The 22,419-nt window shown below is 46.5% G+C and overlaps 1 protein-coding gene across 18 annotated transcripts in view; it reads right to left on the bottom strand.

Moving 5' to 3' along the window:
- The window catches only part of PPP2R5C (protein phosphatase 2 regulatory subunit B'gamma), a 120,632-nt gene that overhangs the window by 42,463 nt on the left and 55,750 nt on the right, over window positions 1–22,419 (bottom strand). For all 18 annotated transcript variants that reach the window (XR_007190279.2, XM_057318659.1, XM_057318652.1 and 15 more), the window contains one exon: window positions 4,717–4,916. Coding sequence is in view for 17 of the 18 variants with exons in the window: in XM_057318659.1 (XP_057174642.1) it covers window positions 4,717–4,916 (200 nt within the window). In the remaining variant the exon portion in view is untranslated. The remainder of the gene's footprint in view (window positions 1–4,716; window positions 4,917–22,419) is intronic.

The raw sequence follows: 22,419 nt of genomic DNA on the forward strand, positions 1-22,419 counted from the left end.
CATGAACTTTCCAAAATTCAAATTTTCGCCCCCAAACTCAAACTTTGTCACTGACAACAAACACTGTCAGCTATTTCCCTTTAAGTGGCATTCTCATGTTATTTTTTTGAGAAGATGCTCGCTAATGTTCGTTTGAATAACCGGTCTGGCTGTGAGTGACGTCACGTCAACATGGTGTCTGCGCAAACACTGGTTTTGCTATCAGCATGTTGACTCTAAGAAAAATGCCAATGCCTGAAAAACAGATTAACTAGAGAATTCAATTGGAAAAACAAACAAACAGATGGCTGATTATATTTAAAATACGACTGAAATGAAGAGACAATGGAGTCTGTGTGAGTGAGGCCTGCGACCCTCCGTGCCCGCAGCACCTCCGTGGCTACTGCTCCTTTTCACCCTCATCTCTCACGATTTCTTTCTAATTTGAAAGTAGATGGGCTGGATGATCTGTAACGTTCTCTTACACTCTAGGACCAAGGTCTATGATGCATGAAAACATACAGCACACGTGAGCAAGATGCCCTCCATCGTGGGTCCCCGGGAAATGCCAACCAAAGGCACAGCGAGATCCCGCTTCACCCGCTGCGGGGGCTGTCATCCAGAAGACAGACAACGGCAAGTGTTGACACTGTGGACAAACTGGGACCCTCACGCCCTGCTGGTGGGGACGCATAAGGGTGCAGCCCCTACGGAAAACCGTCTGGCCGTTCTTCAAGGTGTTACACACACCCGGTTAACATGGGGCCCAGCAGCCCCACTCCAAGGTAATACTCAAGAGAAATGAACACATACGCGTCCACGGCAGCTTGGACACGAATGCTCACGGCAATGTTACTCATAACTGCCATGTAGCAGAAATGACCCAGATGCCCATCAACAGATGAATGGATAAATAAAAACGTGGTACGTATCCACATAAGGAAATATTATTTAGCAATAAAAAGAACTAGGGACACGGGCTACGATATGGATGAACCTCGGAAGCATCATGCTAAGTGAAAGAAGACCACATATCCTGGAATTCCAGTTACATGGTATGTCCAGGTGAGGCACATCTGTAGAGCCAGGAAGGCAGTAAGCAGTTGCCAGAGGCTGGGGGTCACAGGTTAGGGAGCAATGGCAGTGACTGTTAATGAGTATGGGACTTTTTTTTAGGGGGATGAAAGTGTTATAAAAAAATGAGATGTGATGATGGCTCACAATACTGTGAATATACTAAAAACCATGGAATTGTATATTTTAAATGGGTGAATTGCATTGTATATGAATTATCTCTCAAGACATTTGTTAAAAAAAAAAACCCATACAGCAATCCAGTCCAACAGGCAACATATTTAAAAGAAGTAGCATAAGGAGTATAAGATCTCTAGAGCTTTGGATTCTTCAAGGTAAGTGGAAATGAGTGTCTTTAAAAACACCCTGACAAACACACACACGTGCACACACGCACATACACACACACGACAGGCAACGCTCACGGGAGCTGGCTAAGTGCTGCCTCGGGGGTCAGCAAAGCATGGGGCATCGCATGGAACCGCGAAGGGGTCCCCATCTCTTCCACCTGCCACACTGGGTCCAGGCCCTGCTTGGGAGAACGTCTGTGGGCCGCTCGAGTTCTGCACCCACTCTCTACCTCTGACGGGGGCAACTATCCTCCCCACCACAGTGTTTCCTCTTTATGCCTGTCCCTGTGAAAAGGAAAGCTTTGGAGGGCAGAAGTACTGTTCACTACTCTATTTCCTCCCCTGAAAAAGCTCCTGGCCCACAGTGGATGCTCAGTATGGGTAAGTGTTTTAGAGGGCCCACTGTCCAACACTCCAAAGAACTTGGATTTTGGGGGTGGGGATGAAGTAAAGACAGCAGGAAGAGAACCTGGTTAGGACACGATGGTAATAGGGAGAAAAGTTAACGATTACTTAATCTAAAAAAAAGTCCCAGGGCTTTAAGCATCCTGAGTAGTTCTGGTAATGTGCACCTGCTATGCAAAGGCAAGGGACCGTGATCTGAGCAGGAGGGTGGGGCCCCGGTTCAGGGCTGGCATCTGACCCAAACCAGGCCGACCGTAGCCTCACACACTGCAAATTCTTCCCTCTTCCCTCCTTAAAACTGGAAAAACCTTCCAACCATGTGATTTATTTATTTATTTATTTATTTTTTTTTTAAAGATTTTATTTATTTATTTGACAGAGATAGAGACAGCCAGCGAGAGAGGGAACACAAACAGGGGGAGCAGGAGAGGAAGAAGCAGGCTCATAGCGGAGGAGCCTGATGTGGGGCTCAATCCCATAACGCCGGGATCACGCCCTGAGCCGAAGGCAGACGCCCAACCGCTATGCCACCCAGGCGCCCCTAACCATGTGATTTAATATATAACAAATTGATGTGCTTATAAATTTAACATATATTAATAAATGGATTTAATTTAAAGATAAAATAAATTTAATATGCAATAAAGAAGCATTTAAACTGAGTGGGGAGGGGCGCCTGGGTGGCTCAGACGGTTAAGTGTCCGCTTTTGGCTCAGGTCATGATCCCAGGGTCCTGGGATTGAGACTCACATCAGGCTCCTTGCTTGGTGGGGAGTCTGCTTCTCCCTCTCCCTCTGTGCTGCTCTCCCTGCTTGCACTCCCCCTCTCTCTGTGTCAAATAAATAAATAAAATCTTAAAAAAAAAATGAGTGGGGAAGGGGCTCCTGGGTGGCTCAGTCAGTTAAGTGGCTGCCTTTGGCTCAGGTCATGCTCTCAGGGTCCTGGGATCGAGCCCCGAGTTAGGCTCCCTGCTCAGTGGGGCCTGCTTCTCCCTCTCCCCTCTCTCCCTCTGACCCACTTCCTCATGCTCTCTCTCAAATAAGTAAATAAAATCCTGAAAAAAAATTAACAGAGAACAGGGAATACATGATATAGAGACAACTAATTTTTCAATCACTTTACAAGAAAATAAAGTTACATCCCCTCCTCTGCACCATAAAAAAAAAAAAAACAACAAACCACAAAATTCCCGGAGAATTATAAAATGTATTGTGAGCAAAATTATGAAGGTATTAGGAGAAATATTAGATTGTTATTTGAGATCCTGGCATTTGGGAGGCCTTCCAAAGTAAATGGGAGTTAAAATTAAAGAGCGAAAAAAAGACTCCCGTTTTTCTTAGTCCGAATGGGAAAAGCGTCAGGACACTCATCATGCGGAGTCTGGGAGGGGGCCCACGCGGCCCTTGAAGCCTCGGGCTGGCCACACACTGGTAAATTCTCAACTTTGAGTTAACAAGTTAAAATAATCAAGTTGATCTCAACCTCTGACACAACAGATTGTGAAAACTACAAAAAGGAACGTTACTTTCAGATCCTTTTCCCAAAGCAAAATATGAACATGAGAAATAAACATATTTTAGGTCATGATATTAATCAATTCTGAAATATATAGCTTTGGGGGAAAAATCAGTAACTTAAGAACAATGAAAATCAGGATATAAAATTTTATATTAAGCAACAAGGACTCCCTTATAATCAGGGAGTACAAATTTCAAAGGTGGATGAAACACGAACAGTTCCAAAAAAACTCAACAGAAAGCAAGTTCAGGGTCAAATGGTATGAGTTCGAAATGGGATCCTGCAGAGAGTATGGAAACAGGCTGCAAAGCAGGAGACTGCAGATGACTGAGATCGGGGGCTGCATGCAACCAAAACCAATCTAACCGCAGGATGACAGAGGCCGCCGGCCAGTCAGGGCGGCCTGTCCCGACACTGGCATTGACAGCAGAGGCAGCCAGCCAATCAGGGCGGCCTGTCCCGACACTGGCATTGACAGTAGAGGCAGCCAGCCAATCAAGGCGGCCTGTCCCGACACTGGCATTGACAGTAGAGGCAGCCGGCCAATCAGGGCGGCCTGTCCCGACACTGGCATTGACAGCAGAGGCAGCCGGCCAATCAGGGCGGCCTGTCCCGACACTGGCATTGACAGCAGAGGCAGCCGGCCAATCAGGGCGGCCTGTCCCGACACTGGCATTGACAGCAGAGGCAGCCGGCCAATCAGGGCGGCCTGTCCCGACACTGGCATTGACAGCAGAGGCAGCCGGCCAATCAGGGCGGCCTGTCCCGACACTGGCATTGACAGTAGAGGCAGCCGGCCAATCAGGGCGGCCTGTCCCGACACTGGCATTGACAGTAGAGGCAGCCGGCCAATCAGGGTGGCCTGTCCCGACACTGGCATTGACAGTAGAGGCAGCCGGCCAATCAGGGCAGCCTGTCCCGACACTGGCATTGACCGTGGAGGCCGCAGGCCAATCAGGGCAGCCTGTCCCGACACCAGCTTGGTCCCATCACTATTTTAGCTCTGCCCCAGCATTAGAATTTTCCTGCACGTGTATGGACAACATGTTTACTTTTAAATTATAATATAATTGGCACTATTACATTAAAGAGGATAAGAAAATAAATACAAATGAGAATTCTAATACATCTGGCCCACAGGCTACCCGTGGGAGATAAGTGAGTTAACGCACACAGGACACTGTGACTGGACCCTGAAGGTACCGATTTCTCTCACTGTTACCGTTATCACACTGGACACATTACAAAGATTTTCATTCTTCAAGTACAAATCTGCAACAGGAGGACTTTTTGAGGGAAGTGTTGTGTCAGGCTCGGCTTATGCTAAGAATATCAGAGCCCTGTTTGCAACTCAGGGCTGGGACACACTGGTCAAACCGCAATCACTTACCATATGGACTACTTCTGGGTAAATAGGCTCTGTGATCACATTCCGGTTATGGGTGATATATTCTACCATCTCACTTAGAGCAGCTCGTTTCACTTCCTTCCACTTTAGGTCACTTAGTGGATCGGAAACAAAGTCAAAGAGGACACAACACTGACGTAACTTCTGGATAAAAAGCTTCTCTTGATCAGCAGGAGGAACATCTGAAAAGCAGAAAGCAAAGGATATTGATTGCAAAGATGCTTAACCCAAAATTAGTGTGAAACACTTTTAAGCCTTCTACTATTTTTATTTTGAATTAACAGAGATTCAAGATAAGAGCTAAGGTAGGGATGAAGAGAGGCCGAATATTCCCCAAACAGAAAAACAACTAGCAGCTAGTCACCGCTCAGCTCATACGCTTCTAAAGATAAAATTCCTGTACGATTTACTCTTTAAACCACATCGAGAGTACTGTTCAAAGTAAACCCTCTAAACGCATTTGTTCATTCAACAAATATCATCTGAGCGCCAGTCATCACGTGCTGGCACTGTGCTGGGCAACGGAATGAGAGCCACCCCGCAGGGACACCTGCGGACGCAGGTATGGGGAAGGTGAGGACGGGAAGGGCACATGGGTGTCCCCTGGCTCGCCGGCAAACACAGACCCAGTGCCATCAGTCTGAGGCTTGTCAGATGAGCGGCTGCCAACACACGGAGTCACCTGCGTGGTGCTCCACTCCTCACCCTGGGCCGCGGTCAACGCACACCACGTAGGACGCCTGGCGATCTTCACGAGGACAGCAGTACAGAAACAGCGCCAACAGTAACAACACTCACTTTACTTAGTGCTTGTCTGGGCCGGGGACCGCACTCAAAGCTTTATCCATATTTACATGTCTTTTCCCCGGGTCATCTTTACCATGATGTGACAGAGACGAGACACAAGTCTGGGGGGTCATCTTGGGGCTGCACAGCGAAGGAGCTCTGCACGATCTTCCGGTCTCCCGGGAAGCCTGGAAAACGACCTGCTGCTGTGAGCCTCCCAGCTTCGCTGGGGTGACGAGGAGCTCGGCGGTGACACAAATGAATGATATTTATCGACACACACACTGAGAAGTGTCCAACGTTTGCAAAATGTCTCAGAAGACTCGCACAACTCAGTGAACCCGTGTACTTTCGAAGGGATCAAAGAATGGTGTTACAATATCATTCAAGGGCAAGCAAACCACTCGGACTGAAAGTCAGCCTGCTGGATTTTAATGGAAGAAAATGTATGGACAGCTCATCAGGTCGTCCCACGCTCCACACTGCAGATTCCTTCAAGAAGCTGCCAGTTTCAGTTCTGGTGTAATATCGAGACAATGTCCATAACCATCTGAAAAGGCTATTAAAATACTCCTCCTTTCCCCAAACACGTGTCTTCGTACACCTCAACCCAAACGTATGGCAACAGAGTGAATGCAGGAGACAGGAGAATCCAGACAGTAGAGAGATCTGCACAAACATAAGACAATGCCACTCTCTCACCGAATTTGTTTTTGTTTCCTAAAATACGGCTCTTTTCGTAAAATATTTCTGTTAACATGTAACTGGCTTATTATTTTTATAATTTTAGCATACGTGCTGCCAAAGCGAGCACATAGGTTTATTATTTTTAAATGAATAATATACACTTTATTTTTCTGCTTTAATTTGGAATATGATCGATATTGGTAGCTAAGCCCACATAAACAAAAGCTCTTTTGGATCCCACATAATTTTTAGGAGTGTGAAGGGGTCCTGAGCCCAAAGCTGAGACCCACTGCCCCCCACCCACCTACACCCCTGCGCGCTCCCCCGGGCCCTTGGGCTTTCCTGCCTTCAGCCACCCGTCACCTCCGTCTTCACACCGAGGGTCCCCTCCCTGCTCCTCCTTCCCTTTGGTGCCCCTGGCGGTCCACCTCCTTTTGAGGGTCCTTCCTTACTTCCCGGCTGGCTGAGGGGCCGTGCGTGCTCGGAGCCAGTCGCTCAGCATCTGCTCTTGCTTTGAACAGCCAGCTATCCTGCGCAGTATTTCTTGCTTCCCCCACATGCTCCTTGAAGGCGCGGGCCAGGTGATTATGTTTTCTAGTTCTCCGTATCCCATAAGGCCCAGTAGCGAGCCTTGGAAACAGCAGGCACACAGACATTGTCACCGGAATGGATGCGTTGGTGGGAAACTGCGGCTGCCACAGAAGCAGCACAGGGCAGGGCGAGGGGATTAGGAGATACGCCTAAGGGACACGCAGGAGACCACGGGAACCCGAACCGGATTCATAACCATTCTGAGTGCTCAGTGACTGCTGAATCATTTTAAATGAGTGACCATCACGACAGTGTTTGGGTCCAACGTTTTTCAATGAAAAGGTTTCCTTTTCTGAATCACCTCCTCGCTTGACTTCCATCCTCTCTCCACGCTACCCTTTGTTCGCCCTCCCGTTTGCCAGGATCACCTTAATGCGTTCGGTTTGTCGTCACAGCTTGTATGTTTGGACCCTATCTGGCATTCTCGTGTTCTTGACACTAGAAAGTGAAGAAGCCTGTGCTTACCCCAAGAGACACCTGGTGAGGACCCAGACGCTGAGAGCTCAAACGTCGTGCCCGAGGCCACCACGCCATTAAGTGGCAGAGCACAGATAGGACGGTGTGATATACTCTAAAGCAAGGGCATGCTGGGGTCACTTGGGGTGCTGCCAAGTCTTACATACATCAAAAACATCCGAAAGCATCATTCATGTGACCCTTTAACACGGTATAAAGAACTGACGTTCAGAATAAAGGCCAAGTTGTCACCAAAAACACTAAAATCTATTCCGATTAAGAACGAAGAGCAGAGGGCGCCTGTGCGGCTCAGTCAATGAAGTGTCGGCCTCTGGCTCAGGTCATGATCTCAGGGTCCTGGGATAGAGCCCCCCATGGGGCTCCCTGCTCCCTGGGGAGTCTGCTTCTCCCTCTGACCCTACCCCAGGGTCTGCTCTCTCTCTCTTAAATAAATAAATGAAGTCTTAAAAAAAAAAAAAAAGGAAGAGCAGACTAAAACAATTTTAAAGTTTTCTATCGAAAATTCTTCTTTTTAAAAGGCAACAAAATTTCAACTTTCTGATGTCGATTCTTCCAGGGTACCAAACAGCTAAGGTGTTACTGTACTATTTTCATTTATAGTTTATAAAAAAGCCTGTGATTATAATCTTATGAACTCTATTTTTTAGAACCTCGTTTGGCTATTTTTATAACTTCACGGTTTAAAAGTTTTAAAAACCTTTTAAATTAGTATTGCTAATTTTGAAAGAAAAAAAGGGGTATGAGTGGCATGAGCTGAGCCTGTGGCTTGACTCTACTCCTCTGATTATCCGTGTAATGTGAACCGAACGTTACAAAACCAACCAGGCCTGGCAGTGCTGGGACATTACACTTCAGTCTTCGGTATTCAAGACTGCCCGACTCATAAGTAATAAGCCACCACCCTGTGTTTGACCCAAACCTTAAAATTACTCTCTTGAAGCAGAATAAACAACAAAAATGGGCTCTGAATTTTGCCCACGAGTGACAGTGGCTTACTTTCCTTTTAAATTGCAGACAGACAAATAACACGGACAAACTTGTTTCAGAACGCATCAATGAAGTCTTGATCCGGAATAACAGCCAAGCAGCACCAGGAGACAAAACTCAGTTGGTTTCACTCATTTATGGAACATAAGAAGTGGGAAGATCAGTAGGAGAAGAAAGGGAAGAAGAAAGGGGGGGTAAACAGAAGGGGGAATGAACCATGAGAGACTATGGACTCTGGGAAACAAACTGAGGGCTTCAGAGGGGAGGGGGGTGGGGGATTGGGATAGGCTGGTGATGGGTAGTAAGGAGGGCACGTATTGCATGGTGCACTGGGTGTTATACGCAAATAATGAATCATGGAACTTTACATCAAAAACTAGGGATGTACTGTATGGTGACTAACATAATATAATAAAAAAATATTATTATTTAAAAAAAAATTCAGTCGTAGCCTGGGGGTGTTGCCAGGAACCCCAGTGACAGGCTGTTTAACTGGGGAAGGGTGTTGGTAAGAAGAACACTTGCCCGGGACAAGCCCAACACTACGCTGAAACTGCTAAGAGGAAGAGGGAAATAAAAAAGATGATCACAGTTTTGGCTGGAGAACATTCCTTAAGAGCTATTACATTCTGCACACATAACATCATGAACACCTTGGGTCTGTATATATCTTTCAGCCCCCCTCCCGCACTGTCCTCAAGACTCTGTTATGGTGAACTTGAGACACGTCCCCATTATTTCAAGGTAAATCCTGGAGGAAACCTAGGGGCAAAATGTAGGGATACACTCATGCCAAACCGGGAGGGAGAGAAGGGCAGGGAGGACGCTAGCCCATGGGAAACAGCACAAACAAGGCACAGAGAAGACTGTGACATTCTTTTAAAAACGTCTTACTAAAAGGAAGCCAGTCATCTGTAACGGACAGAGCCACTCCATGAAGGTTGACAGGGTGAGAGAGGGCACCAGACAAGCCACAGGGAATGGGCTCGTCACGGCAGAACTTCTAGGTACCTAACCTGTCTTCTTCTACAGAGACTCAGCTGTAAGCCGAACCAGCACGTAATCTACAAGCGGACACACACTGCGGGTGCGTGCTTGAGACCGCTCTGCTGCCAGCACGGGGGCTCCAGTCTGGAGACCACCGCAGGCTCTCCCAAGGGAGCCCTAAATGGCTGATCACGTCACAGCTGGCTTCCTCGGTGTGTCTCAGTCACAAGAGGGGCAGGGTCCCGACACGACACACGTTAACCACCGAATCGCAGGCTGTGCTCCGGTAAGGCTGAATTACTAAGTGGTAGCTACATGGAAGGAGGCATCATGTGAACTGTTTGTGGGTAGGAAAAGGATTCAGATAAAAAAGCCAACCAAGCCCACTTCCACCTGACAAGTCTTGGTGGCGAGAAGAAACACCGCAAGATACAACAGAGAGCCAGCTTTCAGCACGAGAGCTGCACAAAGACAGCAGAACCAGGCCTTGGTGGTACACAGGTGATGGCTTTTCCCAAATAAGCCGGACCCCACTGAAACCTAGGGTGGAACTGCCCAAACCGTCAGCCTAGAGAATGCCACCTCAAGAGATGTTCCCCTCAAAGGCACACTCTCATGAGCTGTGAGCCACTCAACAGTCACTCACAGAATATTTGCTAAGCAGCTGACGTGGCTTGATTTCCAAGGAGAGCGACCAGCGGGTAGCCACAGCCCCTCTGTGAGCTCTCATGTCGCACTCTCAAAGGCCTGGCACACGGCTGGCAGGAGGGTCTTCGAAAATCCTCACGCTGTGAGCCCACAGACAGGAGCCAGCTCGTAAAACAGAGACAGAGAAGCAATCTCTCCAAAAAGGAAGAGCCAAACCTCCAGCTATGGTGTCCTCCTGTCTTTCCAACACATCTATTCTTAGCCCCAGGTGAGTGGGAATAAAGCTGGATTCATGACTAACAATACGGAGTAAATCGGGGAGCCTTTATTAGTACGTGCTGAATTCCACTTAGCTCTAGTTCTTACATGAGGAAGCAAGGCGGATGGCAAGTTTCTCCCGCTGGAAAACAAAAGTTTGGCAATACTGTTTTGAAAAAGGAAATTTATGTGCCGTTTCTGAAATGACCCTTCCTACCCACTGCTGTCTGTGTCCCCTCTGCCCTAGACCAAGTCCGCGGGCACCGACTGCTCTGCTGTTGCGCGGACACCCCTCCCCGCACCAACACCAGCCTTAGCTCCTAGAGCCCAAGACTTCTATCTGTTAAACTAAGTTCTTTCACCTAGTTCTGTTCATGCCCTGACTACTCATGGCCCCTCAAATTCCCTTTATCAATTTGGGAAGAATGGAAGCCTTTGCAACACTGAGTTTTTCAATCCATGGACATGGACTATTTCTCCCTAAACTCAAGTTTTCCTTAAATGTCTTTCTTTTTTTAAAGATTTTATTTATTTATTTGAGAGAGAGAGAGGGAGAGAGAGAGAGAGGGAGAGAGAAAGCAGGGGGAGGGGCAGAGGGAGAAGCAGACTCCCCGCTGAGCAGGAAGCTCGAGGCAGGGCTCCATCCCAGGACTCTGGGATCATGACCCACTGAAGGCAGACACTTAACGACTGAGTCACCCAGGCGCCCCCTTAAATGTCTTTCAATAAAGTTTTATAATTTTCTCTTAAAATGTGTCACATAATTTTTAGACTCATTCTTTGTATTTGTTATGTTCTGATGCCACTGTAAATGGTATCTTTAAAAAGATTTAATTCCTGTTACTGCGACACACACACAAAAACGATTTTGGGGATTACTTCTGTATCTAGCTACCCTTGCTTAACTCTTACTAATTCTGTTATCTGTAAATCTCTTCTGTGAATACCATCCTTTCATCTGCAAAGACTGATGGTGTTAGTTTCTTGCCTGAGTAATGTGCCAGGACGTGGGGGGAGCAGCTCCCTTGGCCTCTCCCAGCTCAGAGTGAAGCTCCCACCAGATCCCACTGGGCCTGACGGATGCGCGAGGACTCTGTGGATAACATTCACCCGATGAAGAGACTGAGCTATAGATTCAGTCCCAATCCGTATCCCATCAGAGACTTTCATGGAACCAGGTACGTGGATTCTAAAATGCACAGGAAATGTAAGTGGTCAACACTAACCAAGACCCTCTCGGAGAAGAACAACAGGGTGGGGGGGGCAACTTGCTGTTCCAGAAATGAGCAGACTTACTGTAAAGCTTTATTAATGAAAACGCCAAGCCACAGAGCACAGAGGCCAGAAACAGGCATGTGCATGTACGGATTCTCGATTTATGACAGAACTGTATTCCAGAATAGCAAAGAAAAGGCAGTTTTTAAATATAAGACACTGGGACAACTAGGCACCCAGGGACAGAAAGGAAGGGAGGGAGGAAGGAAGAAAGAAGAAATTGGATCCCTTTACATATAAAAATAAAAAATATCTATTCGTCTGTTGAAGGGCATCTTGGCTCCTTCCACAGTTTGGCTATTGTGGACATGCTGACGAATGGATAAAGAAGATGCGGTCCATACATACAATGGAGTATTACTCAGCCATCAGAAAGAACGATTACCCAACATTTGCAGCAACATGGATGGAACTGGAGGGGATTATGCTAAGTGAGATAAGTCAAGCAGAGAAAGACAATTATCATATGGTTTCACTCATATGTGGAACATAAGGAATAGCATGGAGATTGGTAGGAGAAGGAAGGGAAAACTGAAGGGGGGGAAACCAGAGGGGGAAGATGAACCATGAGAGACTATGGACTCCGGGAAACAATCTGAGGGTTTCAGAGGGGAGAGAGGTGGGGGGAAGGGTTAGCCTGGTGATGGGTATTCAGGAGGGCACGTACTGCAATGAGCACTGGGTGTTATACGCAAATAATCACGGAATACTGTATCAAAAACTAATGATGTGCTGTATGGTGACTAACATAACATTAAAAAAAAACAAAATAAAAAATAAAAAATAAGCTCCTGGTGGGTTATGACTTAAATTTGAAAGACAAAACTCTAATGCTTTAAGAAAATAATACGGAAAATTATCTTAAGTCCAGGAAGAAGTGGAGAAGGACTTAAAAAAATTTTTTTTTGAGTATAGTTGACACACAATGTGACGTCAGTTTCAAGTGTACGACGGTGACTCAACAACACTACACTCTACATTACGCTGTGCTCACCACAAGTGTGGCTCCCATCTGTCACCATGCAACACTATTTGATACTACTGACTATATTCCTGTGCTCAATCTTTGATTCTCATGGCATATTCATTCCACAACTGGGAGCCTGTATCTCCCATTCCCCTTCACCCATTTTTTAAAAGATTTTATTTATCTTATTTTAGAGTGAGAGAGTGTGAGTGCAAGCGTGAGCAGGGGGAGGGGCAGAGGGAGAAGGTGAGAGAATCCCCAGCAGACCCCGTGCTGAGTGTGGAGCCCAAAGCGGGGCTCGATCTCACAACCCTGAGATCATGACCTGAGCTGAAACCAAGAGTCGGATGCTTAGCTGACCGAGCCGCCCAGGTGCCCCATCCCCTTCACCCACTTTGTCCATCTTCCCACCCCTCTTCCCTCTGGAAACCATCAGTTTGCTCTACATACAGGTCTCAGTCTTTTTGTTTTGTTTTTAAGATTTCATTTATGAGTGAAATCATACGGTATTTGTCTTTCTCAGACTTATTTCACTTAGCATATTACCCTCTAGCTCCATCCATGTTATTGCAAATGGGAAGATCACATCCTTTTTTTGTCTGAGTAACATTCCATTGTATATACACCACATCTTCTTTATCCACTCATCTATCAATGGATACTTAGGTTGCTTCTGTATCTTGATTACTGTAAATAATGCTGTAATAAACACAGAAGTGCATATATCTTTTTGAATTACTGTTTTCATTTTTTGAGGTAAATACTCACTAGTGGGTTACTGGATCTTACAGTACTTCTATTTTTTTTTTTTTTTTTTTTTTTTTAGGAATCTCCATAATGTTTTTCACAGTGACTACACTGATTTACATTCCCACCAACAGTGCACTAGGGATCCATTTTCTCTACATTTGCCAACACTTGTTATTTCTTGTCTTTTTCATTCTAGCCATTCTGACAGGTATGAGGTGGAATCTCATTGTGGTTTTGATTTGCATTTCCCTGATGATGACTGATGTCGAGCATCTTTTCATGTGTCTGCTGGCCATCCGTATGTCTTTGAAAAAACGTCTACTTAGGTCTTCTGTCCATCTGTAATCCGATTATTTGTGGCTTTTTTTTTTTTTAAAGATTTTATTTATTTATTTAACACAGATAGAGACAGCCAGCGAGAGAGGGAACACAAGCAGGGGGAGTGGGAGAGGAAGAAGCAGGCTCACAGTGGAGGAGCCTGATACGGGGCTCGATCCCAGAACACCGGGACCACGCCCTGAGCTGAAGGCAGACGCCCAACCACTGTGCCACCCAGGCGCCCCTAGTTGTGGCTTTTTTTGATATTGAGTTGTATAAGCTCTTTATATATTTATATATATTATATATAATTATATATAGTTAGACTATATATATTATACATATGTTGTATAGGGACCCCTTATAGGATATGTAATTTGCAAATACCTTCTTCCATTCAGTATGTTGCTTTTTTGTCTTGTTGATTGTCTCCTTTGCTTTGCAAAGGCTTTTTATTTTGATGAAGTTCCAAAAGTTTATTTTTGCTTTTGTTTCCCTTGCTTTAGGAGACATATCTAGAAAAAAGTTGCTATGGCCAATAACGAAATTACTGCCTGTTCTTCTTCTAGCAGTTTCATGGTTTCAGGTCTCACATTTAGGTCTTTAATCCATTTCAGTTTTATTTTTGTGTTTTTGCACGTAGCTGTCCAGCTTTCCCAGTGCCATTTATTGGAGACTTTTCCCCACTGTATACTCCTGCCTCATCACAGATTGACCACATAAGCATGGGTTTATTTCTGGGCTCTCCCTTCTGCTCTACTGATCTGCAGGTGTGTATTGTCTATACTGTTTTGATTACTACACCTTTGCACTATAACTTGAAATCTGGAAGTGTGATGCCTCCAGCTTTGTTCTTCTTTCTCAAGATCGCTTTAGCTATTAGGGTCTTTTGCGCTGCCATACAAATTTTAGTATTATTCATTCTAGTTCTGTGAAAAATGCTGTTGGCATTTTAACAGGGATTGTGCTGAATCTGTAGACTGCTTTGGGTAGTATAGACATTTTAACAATATTAATACTTCCAGTCATGAGCATGGTATATCTTTCTATTTATTTGGTCATCTTCAATTTCCATCAATGTTTTACAGTTTTCAGAATACAGGTCTTTTACTTCCTTGGTTAAGTTTATTCTTAGGTATTTTATTCCTTTTGGTACATTTTTGAATGGAATTTTTCTTAATTTCTCTTTCTGTTTCTTCACTATTAGTGTATAGAAATGCAACCAATTTCTGGGTATTAGTTTTGTGTCCTGCAACTTTACGGAATTCATTGATTACTTCTAATAGGTTTTTTTGGTGACGTCTTTACTATGTATAGTATCCTGTCATCTGCAATGACATTTCGTTTCTTCTGGAGGCATCCACCGGATGTCTCTTACTTCCTTTTGTCTGACTGCTGTGTCTGGACTTCCGGTACTACGCTGAATAAAAGTGGCAAGGTGGGTACCCATTTCTTTTAGAGGAAAAGCTCTCAGTTTTTCACCATTGAGTATGATGTTACCTGTGGGTTTTTTTGTGTGGCTTTCATTATGTTGAGGTATGTTCCCTCTAAACCCACTCTGTTGAGAGTTTTTATCATAAACAGATGCTGAATTTTGTCAAAGGCCTTTTCTGCATCTACTGAGATAATCAGAGGATTTTTATCCTTCCTTTTGTTGATGTGCTGTATCACACTGATTTGGAAATGTTGAGCCATGACTGCATCCCTGGAATAAATCCCACTTGATCACGGTAATGATCATTTCAATGTGTTGTTGTATGTGGTTTGCTAATATTTTGCCAAAGATTTCTGCATCTATGTTCATCAGGGATATTGGGCCTATAGTTTTCCTATTTTGTGGTGTCCTTGTCTGGTTTTGGTATCGGGGTACTGCTGGCCTGGTAGAATATATTTGGAAGCTTTCCTTCCTCTTCTGTGTTTTGGAATAATTTGAGGAGAACAGGCATTAACTCTTTAAATGTTTGGAAGAATTCACTTGTGAATCCATCTGGTCCTGGACTAATTTTTGGTAGGGTTTTTTTTTTTTTTGGAGGTAGTTTTTATGATTCACTTTCATTTTCATTACTAGTAATTGGTCTGTTCAGATTTTCTATTTCTTCTATATTCAGCTTTGGAAGACTGCATGTTTTTAGGAATTTATTCATTTCTTCTAGGCTGGCTAATTTGTTGGCATACCATTTTTTCATAGTAGTCTCTTATAATCTTTTGTATTTCTGTGGTGTTGGTTGTTACTTCTCTTTCATTTCTGATTTTATTTATTTGGTCCTAAGAAGAACTTCTTAACACATAAAAATAAGCATTAAAAGATTGATAAATTGAATATATAAGATCAAATATTTTTCTTCATCATGACACCACCAAGAATGAAAAGGCAGGCCACAGAGTAGGGAACTATTTGAATATATGAAGCCAAAAGACTACCCTGTGAGCCAGGAACTGCATTCCTGAGCATAACCCTGTGATTCTCAAGCACGTGCAGCACAACATAGGTTAAGAGAATGCTCGCATCAGCGCTAACAGCCCAAACTGGGAACAACCTGAATGTGCAGCAGCAGTGGATATTCTAGAACATTCTGAAACTACGGAGATGAACGAGCCCTATACAATATGAATGAATCTTACAAAACACTGTTGGGTGAAAGGATTTATTCAGTATGATTTCGTGTTTATGAAGTACAGAACTAGACATCCCTCAACCTACTCAGGACCCAGAGGGGGCTGTGGGGCGCCTGGTCCAGGTGGCGGTTACGTGAGTATTTGCTCTGTGATTATTCATTGCCCTTTGTTTTATGTGCTCTGTATATGAGCTGTATTTCAAACTGAAAAGGCTACAGAACAAGTGCGTATAGCAAAGACACAAAAACACAACAACCCTCAAAGGTACAGAAGAACACAGAGAGACGAGTTTCTTTCCTCTGTTACCCATCCTCTGCCTCCACCCCCCCCCAAAGGCAGCCACTGTCCCCAGGGTGGGAGCCCCGCAGAGCCGCCCCCCACGGGCACTCCTGCTGTACACAGACACCAGAGTTCCTTCCTCGAGGGCTTCAGACGAACAGACACAGACGACCTCTAAATCAGCCCTGATCTACTTGGGACTAGAATACATACACAGACACACACAAAATCCCAACACATTCTCTATTGTACGTAGTACTTATGTTGGAGAACTTAAGCTCTGGATATCTTTTTTTAATTGAAAAAATTTCCTAATCGAAATGAAGTTCTAAGTGACCACTACTTTTTCCTATTTATATAAAGTTCCTTTCTTTTCTTCTCTCTTAAAGATCAGCAATTACAAGAGAAAAATGGGAGCGTGCCTCGCTTATCAGATCTAAAACATCTGATATGAAACCACTGGGACGTAGAAACTAAGGTCTCAGAGTAGGCCCCAACCTTGACTCTATAGCCTATACCATAAGGAATTCATTTTAAAAATTCATCCCACACATACCTGCCAGGCACTGTACTAGGCTTTGACAACACAAAGGTAAATTAAAACAGGAGACTGATCTAAAAGAAAAACGACTAAAACACGTGAGAAGCGCCATGACAGAGATGTGCGAGGCGCTAGGGGACCCAGGGGAATGGACGGCAGGGATACTGGTTCGGGAAAGGTCTTCCTGGGGACGACCTGAGTCTGGTCTTAGGAGCAGAGCAGGAGCCAACTCAGTTCTGCTGTGGACGGACTGAGGCCACACTCAGTGGGGAAACGTGTATCTCTAGGTGCCCACTTCTCAAACCAGAGGGCCTTGAAGTTACAGGACGAATTAAACAGGAAAATCAATCTTCCTCAAAAAGAACCTTAAATGAACAGAACACTGCTTACATTTTACAAACCCCGAATTAATCACAAATTAATCTTAAGTTTTCACAGAGGAGGGACTCTGTCTTGTTCACCCTGTTCTCAGGATCTAAAACTGGACCAGCACCTATGCGACCTCAAATATTTGTGGAACGAACAAAGCAGAGAAACACATTCAGGTAATGTAACCGAGAGGTACCATAATTCGAAACCTGTACGTAATTCTGTACCAGAATAGAATGCAAAGTCTACACGAACTCTTAGGGTAACAACCAGGCCTTCAAAGACCCTGCCTGTGCGGCCATCTGAGCAGTCTGAGCTCTCAAAGCTACTCTGACAGAGACCCTGAGATGACTGTGAGCAGACAGACCTGTGTCACAGGTGAGCGACACAGCCTGACCTGGGAACGAGGACGCTTTCTTCAGAAGTGACAGAGGGACTGAAATGAAGGTGCCAGAAGCAGGAGGACCCCTGTCACGAGAAGGGCTGAGTATAGTCTAGACCCCATATGTCTCTCTCGAGGCAACCATTCCTCAGGCTGCCAGCCTGGCAGGGACCATTTCTAGTAGCGGTTTATCTCTCACTCCAGAAAATCCAAACTTTCACAACTTGAAAGCACGACAAACACAACGATGAGACGTCTACTTCCATGGAGACCAACTTCAAATTCTGACCCTTCTTCACACCTGCGTGATTCCAAAACTGAGTTAATCCTCTCAATATGTACCTAACTAGATTATGTTCAAAATTACAATAAATCTTTCCCAATGTCAAAATGCAAGTTTCACCATCTATCCAATCTTTTTATTCTATTTTTTTAAAGATTTTATTTATTTATTTGAGAGAGAGCGAGAGAGACAGTGCACACACAAGCAGGGGGAACAGCAGAGGGAGAGAGCAGCAGGCTGTCCTCTGAGCAGGGAGCCTGATGCAGGACTCGATCCCAGACCCCTGAGATCATGATCTGAGCCGAAGGTGGACGCTTCACCGACTGAGCCATGTGGGCGCCGCACCGTCTATCCATTCTAATGTACACATTTTTCATATCAATGTCCCCGAGTCACATTGTGTCTTTCACTTGTCTTCCTCTCTTTCTTGGTACTCCTTACAACACGCTGGACCTAGAGTGAATCGGTGGGGTCTCAGACTGGATGAGATATGGCAGCTTGGCTTCACCACACGCACTGTGCCCGTGGCCAGGCTCCTCAGTGGGTGTCACATCGTTCAAATACAGCCCAGGTGCAGTCCACACCATCTACCATGGGAAGTAGACAGGACTTTGAAGAACCATGTCTCTATGCTGACAGAGTTCATGAGCTTGAGAATGCTGAGTGCTCTCTGCCTGCACCTGTCCTGTGTTTGGTGGGGTTCCAAGAGAATCCCCCGAGAGGCACTGAGCATTCTTTCCTGTTGTGAGTCTACTGTGAGTCCCTCCGGGTGGAGTTCCAGGGCTCAGACAGAACGAAAGCACCGGCTGCCAAACTCATTTGGAGACAGAGTTGGTAACGGAAGACTGGCCAGCAGCTTCTAGTTACACTTTTGCTTTAAACATGTTTTATTAGAGACAATCTGTGGTTCAAAATCCATCGTCAGTGTTCCCTTTCAAATCCCAGTTCTGCAGCTTTTTCAGCTTTGTTACACACAGTCACCAAGTTTGTCTTCCTCCTTCCTGGGGGAACAGAGCTGCTGTCTGGGGTGGACGTCTGTTCAGGTCGGCAGGTCCTGGGTCAATCCCACAGCCCAGTGTCTCCCCACAAATCTCACGTGCTCCTCCTCAGACATCTGAGATCCTCTCTCTCCCTTTTGGTTTTTCTACATTTGCCAACAGAGAAAGGGCTCCCCCACAGACCTCCAGCCTGCCATCCCTTCTCCTGAAATTATAGCACAACTTTATGAGGCAGATATTTTCATTTCAAAAAGCGGTGGCTGGAGCCAGGGTGTAGTCCATTCACGCTCTTAATCTCCCGGAGAATGGGCAGCCGCCACCAGTGAGGGGTGGGAAAGGCGCTGGGGGGAGGACAGCCCAAAGCAGGTTAGGCTGAGATAAGACACAGGCCAGGAGAGACCGGTTTCCTCAGGAAAGCTCCTCATTAAGGCAAGTAAATTTTTCAGTGAAGGAAGTCATGTGAGAGAAACAAACTGACTTCTTGTCTAGACTTCACCATAATCAGAACGTGGTGAAGTCACAACATTTTTCTCAGCCTTGGGCTCCCAAAGCTATAAAACCCCTTGTCGACACACGTGTCGTCAGGAACGTGTCCCCACCTCCTGGTAATACATACGACGAATTAAAGAGATGTCAGCTGAATATGAAGCCTTGTTTTTTGTTTTGTCTTTATAGGGAAGGATGAAGACAAGTCAAACTCCTAAGGATAAAGAGATAAATCCAAAACTGTGATTTGTGGACACAAAGCCATATTTCCTGCTTAAGAATTCAGTTCTCAGTGCCTCATGGGGAATGAAGTTACACAGTTACCATTAGTACAAATTAGCAAATGTTAGACACCCCTGCTTATATCATTTCATCTTCCACTTAGGCCAGCGTTTCTGATGAAATATTGAATAATATTACTGCGTCTGGCCACCAATAGCCCCAGCAACGCAGGAGCTCATTTACCGAAAGCACAAGGGCAGGCAGCCTTTCAGGAAAAGTCACTGCTTTTATGACATTTGACATAGAAGAGACTGACAGAGGAAGATTCCAGAACTTGTGATACGTGTACTGGCAGAACAGGGGACAGCTGTGAGAAGATCTACTGAGGACATGTACATATTTTTTGCAGCTTTGATTTTGTATTCTCTACTTCTTTTCTCTGTATCTCAAACAGGTAAGAATGGTTCTTTCTGGACATGAGCACTCTTAGAATGAATCCTCCCCTCTTCGCACCTGTTGTCTGGCCCAGAGCTGCAGCAGGAATGGTCACTGGAGGACACGCTCGGTAGGTCTGGAGGGCCCGTGTGCTGGGACCTGCAGGGAATGAGCCCTGGCGATCACAGAGCCTTGGGAATCATGAAGTCGGACGCTGTGCATGCGTGTGCACGCCCATGCTCCAGGAGGTGACACAGACAGGAAGAGGTGCCGGACCCCTGCAGTCCCCCTCCCGGGAGCTGCTGACCTGTCTCTGCAACGCCCACCGCCCCACCCCTCCAGGATGAGTATGTACTAGTGTTAATAATTCCTGCTCTGGGTTCCAGTCTTCATCTCACTGGGCCATCAACTAATGCCTGCCAAAAGGCCAGCGGTGTCAGGGCCACCAGCCAGCAAAGGTGGGTGACAGCTCTTCCCGTCCCCAAGGGCCAGTGGCACCCTATGGTGGTGCAGCGGCTGACGCCCTCTCGGGGACCAGACAGGCCTTCCCTGGGGGTATTCTGACTGGCTCCCACACAGGACTCGGCCTCATCACTGGCATCAGGCGGCTGTTCAGGGAGGAGCGCAGAGGCAAAGAGAGGGCACAGCCTCGGCCACGTCCGCCGTACCACCAGGAACAGGCACTCCACGAACGGGCCACATGAGCTAACAACCCTGACAGGGTCAAACCCCAGGTGTTCTTAACCTGGGATCTGCACACTTCTGTGCAGGGGAACCCAGGGGCCGGGCGGGACGGGACATCCAGTGTGGGGGGCCAGAGAGCACTCAGGGGCATAAACAGAAACCTTCTCTACTGCTTACACCTGTTCTGTTACTGTCTTAAATAATACACAAATTCTAGAGAGGAGGATTTTCATCAGAGCTTAGAGACAAGACAGAAAAGCTGAAGGCTGGGGGTGGGAAGGCAGGCCTGTGCACCAGTGCCCGCCAGGCGTGACGGGCCCCAGATCCGTGGCACTGGAGGGTGACCTGGCGGACGCGCAGCACCACACGCCGCCCACGCCTGCGCGTCCTCAGACGTGGGCCCCCTGATGGCGAGGTGGCAGGGGTAATTAGCGGTGACACACAGCTCCACAACACAGCCCTCCCCCTCCTCCCCAGCCGCGGCTGGGCCAGCGAGTCTAGGTGGGTCCTTGGATGAAGCACGCACAGCCGGAGGCCAAAAGCCAGGCTCGCGGGTCCCCCATTTCTCCAGGAGACGCTCCAGTGGGGGCTCCCCAACTGCACAGGCCAAGCGTGAAGCAAGGCAAGCCACCTGCAGTGCTTCACGCCCTCGCTGTTCTCCTTTTTTCTTTTATTTCTTTTTTTAGTAATCTCTACACCCAACGTGGGGCTTGAGCTCACGGCCCTGAGATCGAGAGTCACACGCTTTTCTGACTGAGCCAGCCAGGCACCCCCACTCCCCCTTGTCGGGGGAGGCAAGTATGCCCAGAGATGCTGGCTGTGGACCGCACGCACCACCGGCCTCTTTGTAAAAGGGCCTGATTACATCCCCAAATCACACGCAATCTAAATACACTGAGTGTGTTATCCGAAGAGTCAACCAATAGGCTCATTTCTCCCTTGGAGAAGAACACACCACCTCAACATCTGATGTTTTGTTACTAGTTCAAACAGGAGACCCTCTAGCATTCCATTCATGCTGAAGACATTTTCGCCCACCCTTTTCTACACATCTGATCCCACAGCGATGCTGTGACAGTGCTTCGGATCATGGGTACGTGCTTCCATCCACGGGGCAAACCCGCCGGCTGAAATCTGCTTGGCCGCTCCTGGGCCCAGGAAGAAGAACCACACACAAGTTCAGCAGAGGAGCTCCAACCTCACTGTCTTTGAGGCAGGATGGGCGCGATGTGAGGGGACAGGACAGGCAGGGCAGGCGATCCCTGCAGGACACCAGGGTGATGCCCCCTGTCAACCCCAGAGGGTCCCTGATTGGCAAGCACTTCCCTCCTGTCCCCCAGGGACCTTGACTCTCTGCCGCTCTGTTTGCAACTCCAAGATTGGATGACACAGGGACCACCATGTGGGTGTTGCCACCCTTGGAAATGCTTTTCTGGATACCCAGAGTACGCACAGGACCTGGATGGGATGTGACCCCCCCAGCACTGGGGCCGTGGACAGACTTGGTGATCCAAGCGGGAGCCACTTGGGGAAACCTCCTCACCTAGTCCTTCAAAGTCGACATCTCTGTACAAGGTCCTTCCAAAGACTTGTTCTTTATGGTCCCAGTTTTACGGTTAGATCAGAACAACTTATGCTCGTGGCATTCTGAGGTCCTCA

This window comes from Ursus arctos, unplaced genomic scaffold, assembly GCF_023065955.2.
Source record: "Ursus arctos isolate Adak ecotype North America unplaced genomic scaffold, UrsArc2.0 scaffold_25, whole genome shotgun sequence".
NCBI lineage: Eukaryota > Metazoa > Chordata > Mammalia > Carnivora > Ursidae > Ursus > Ursus arctos.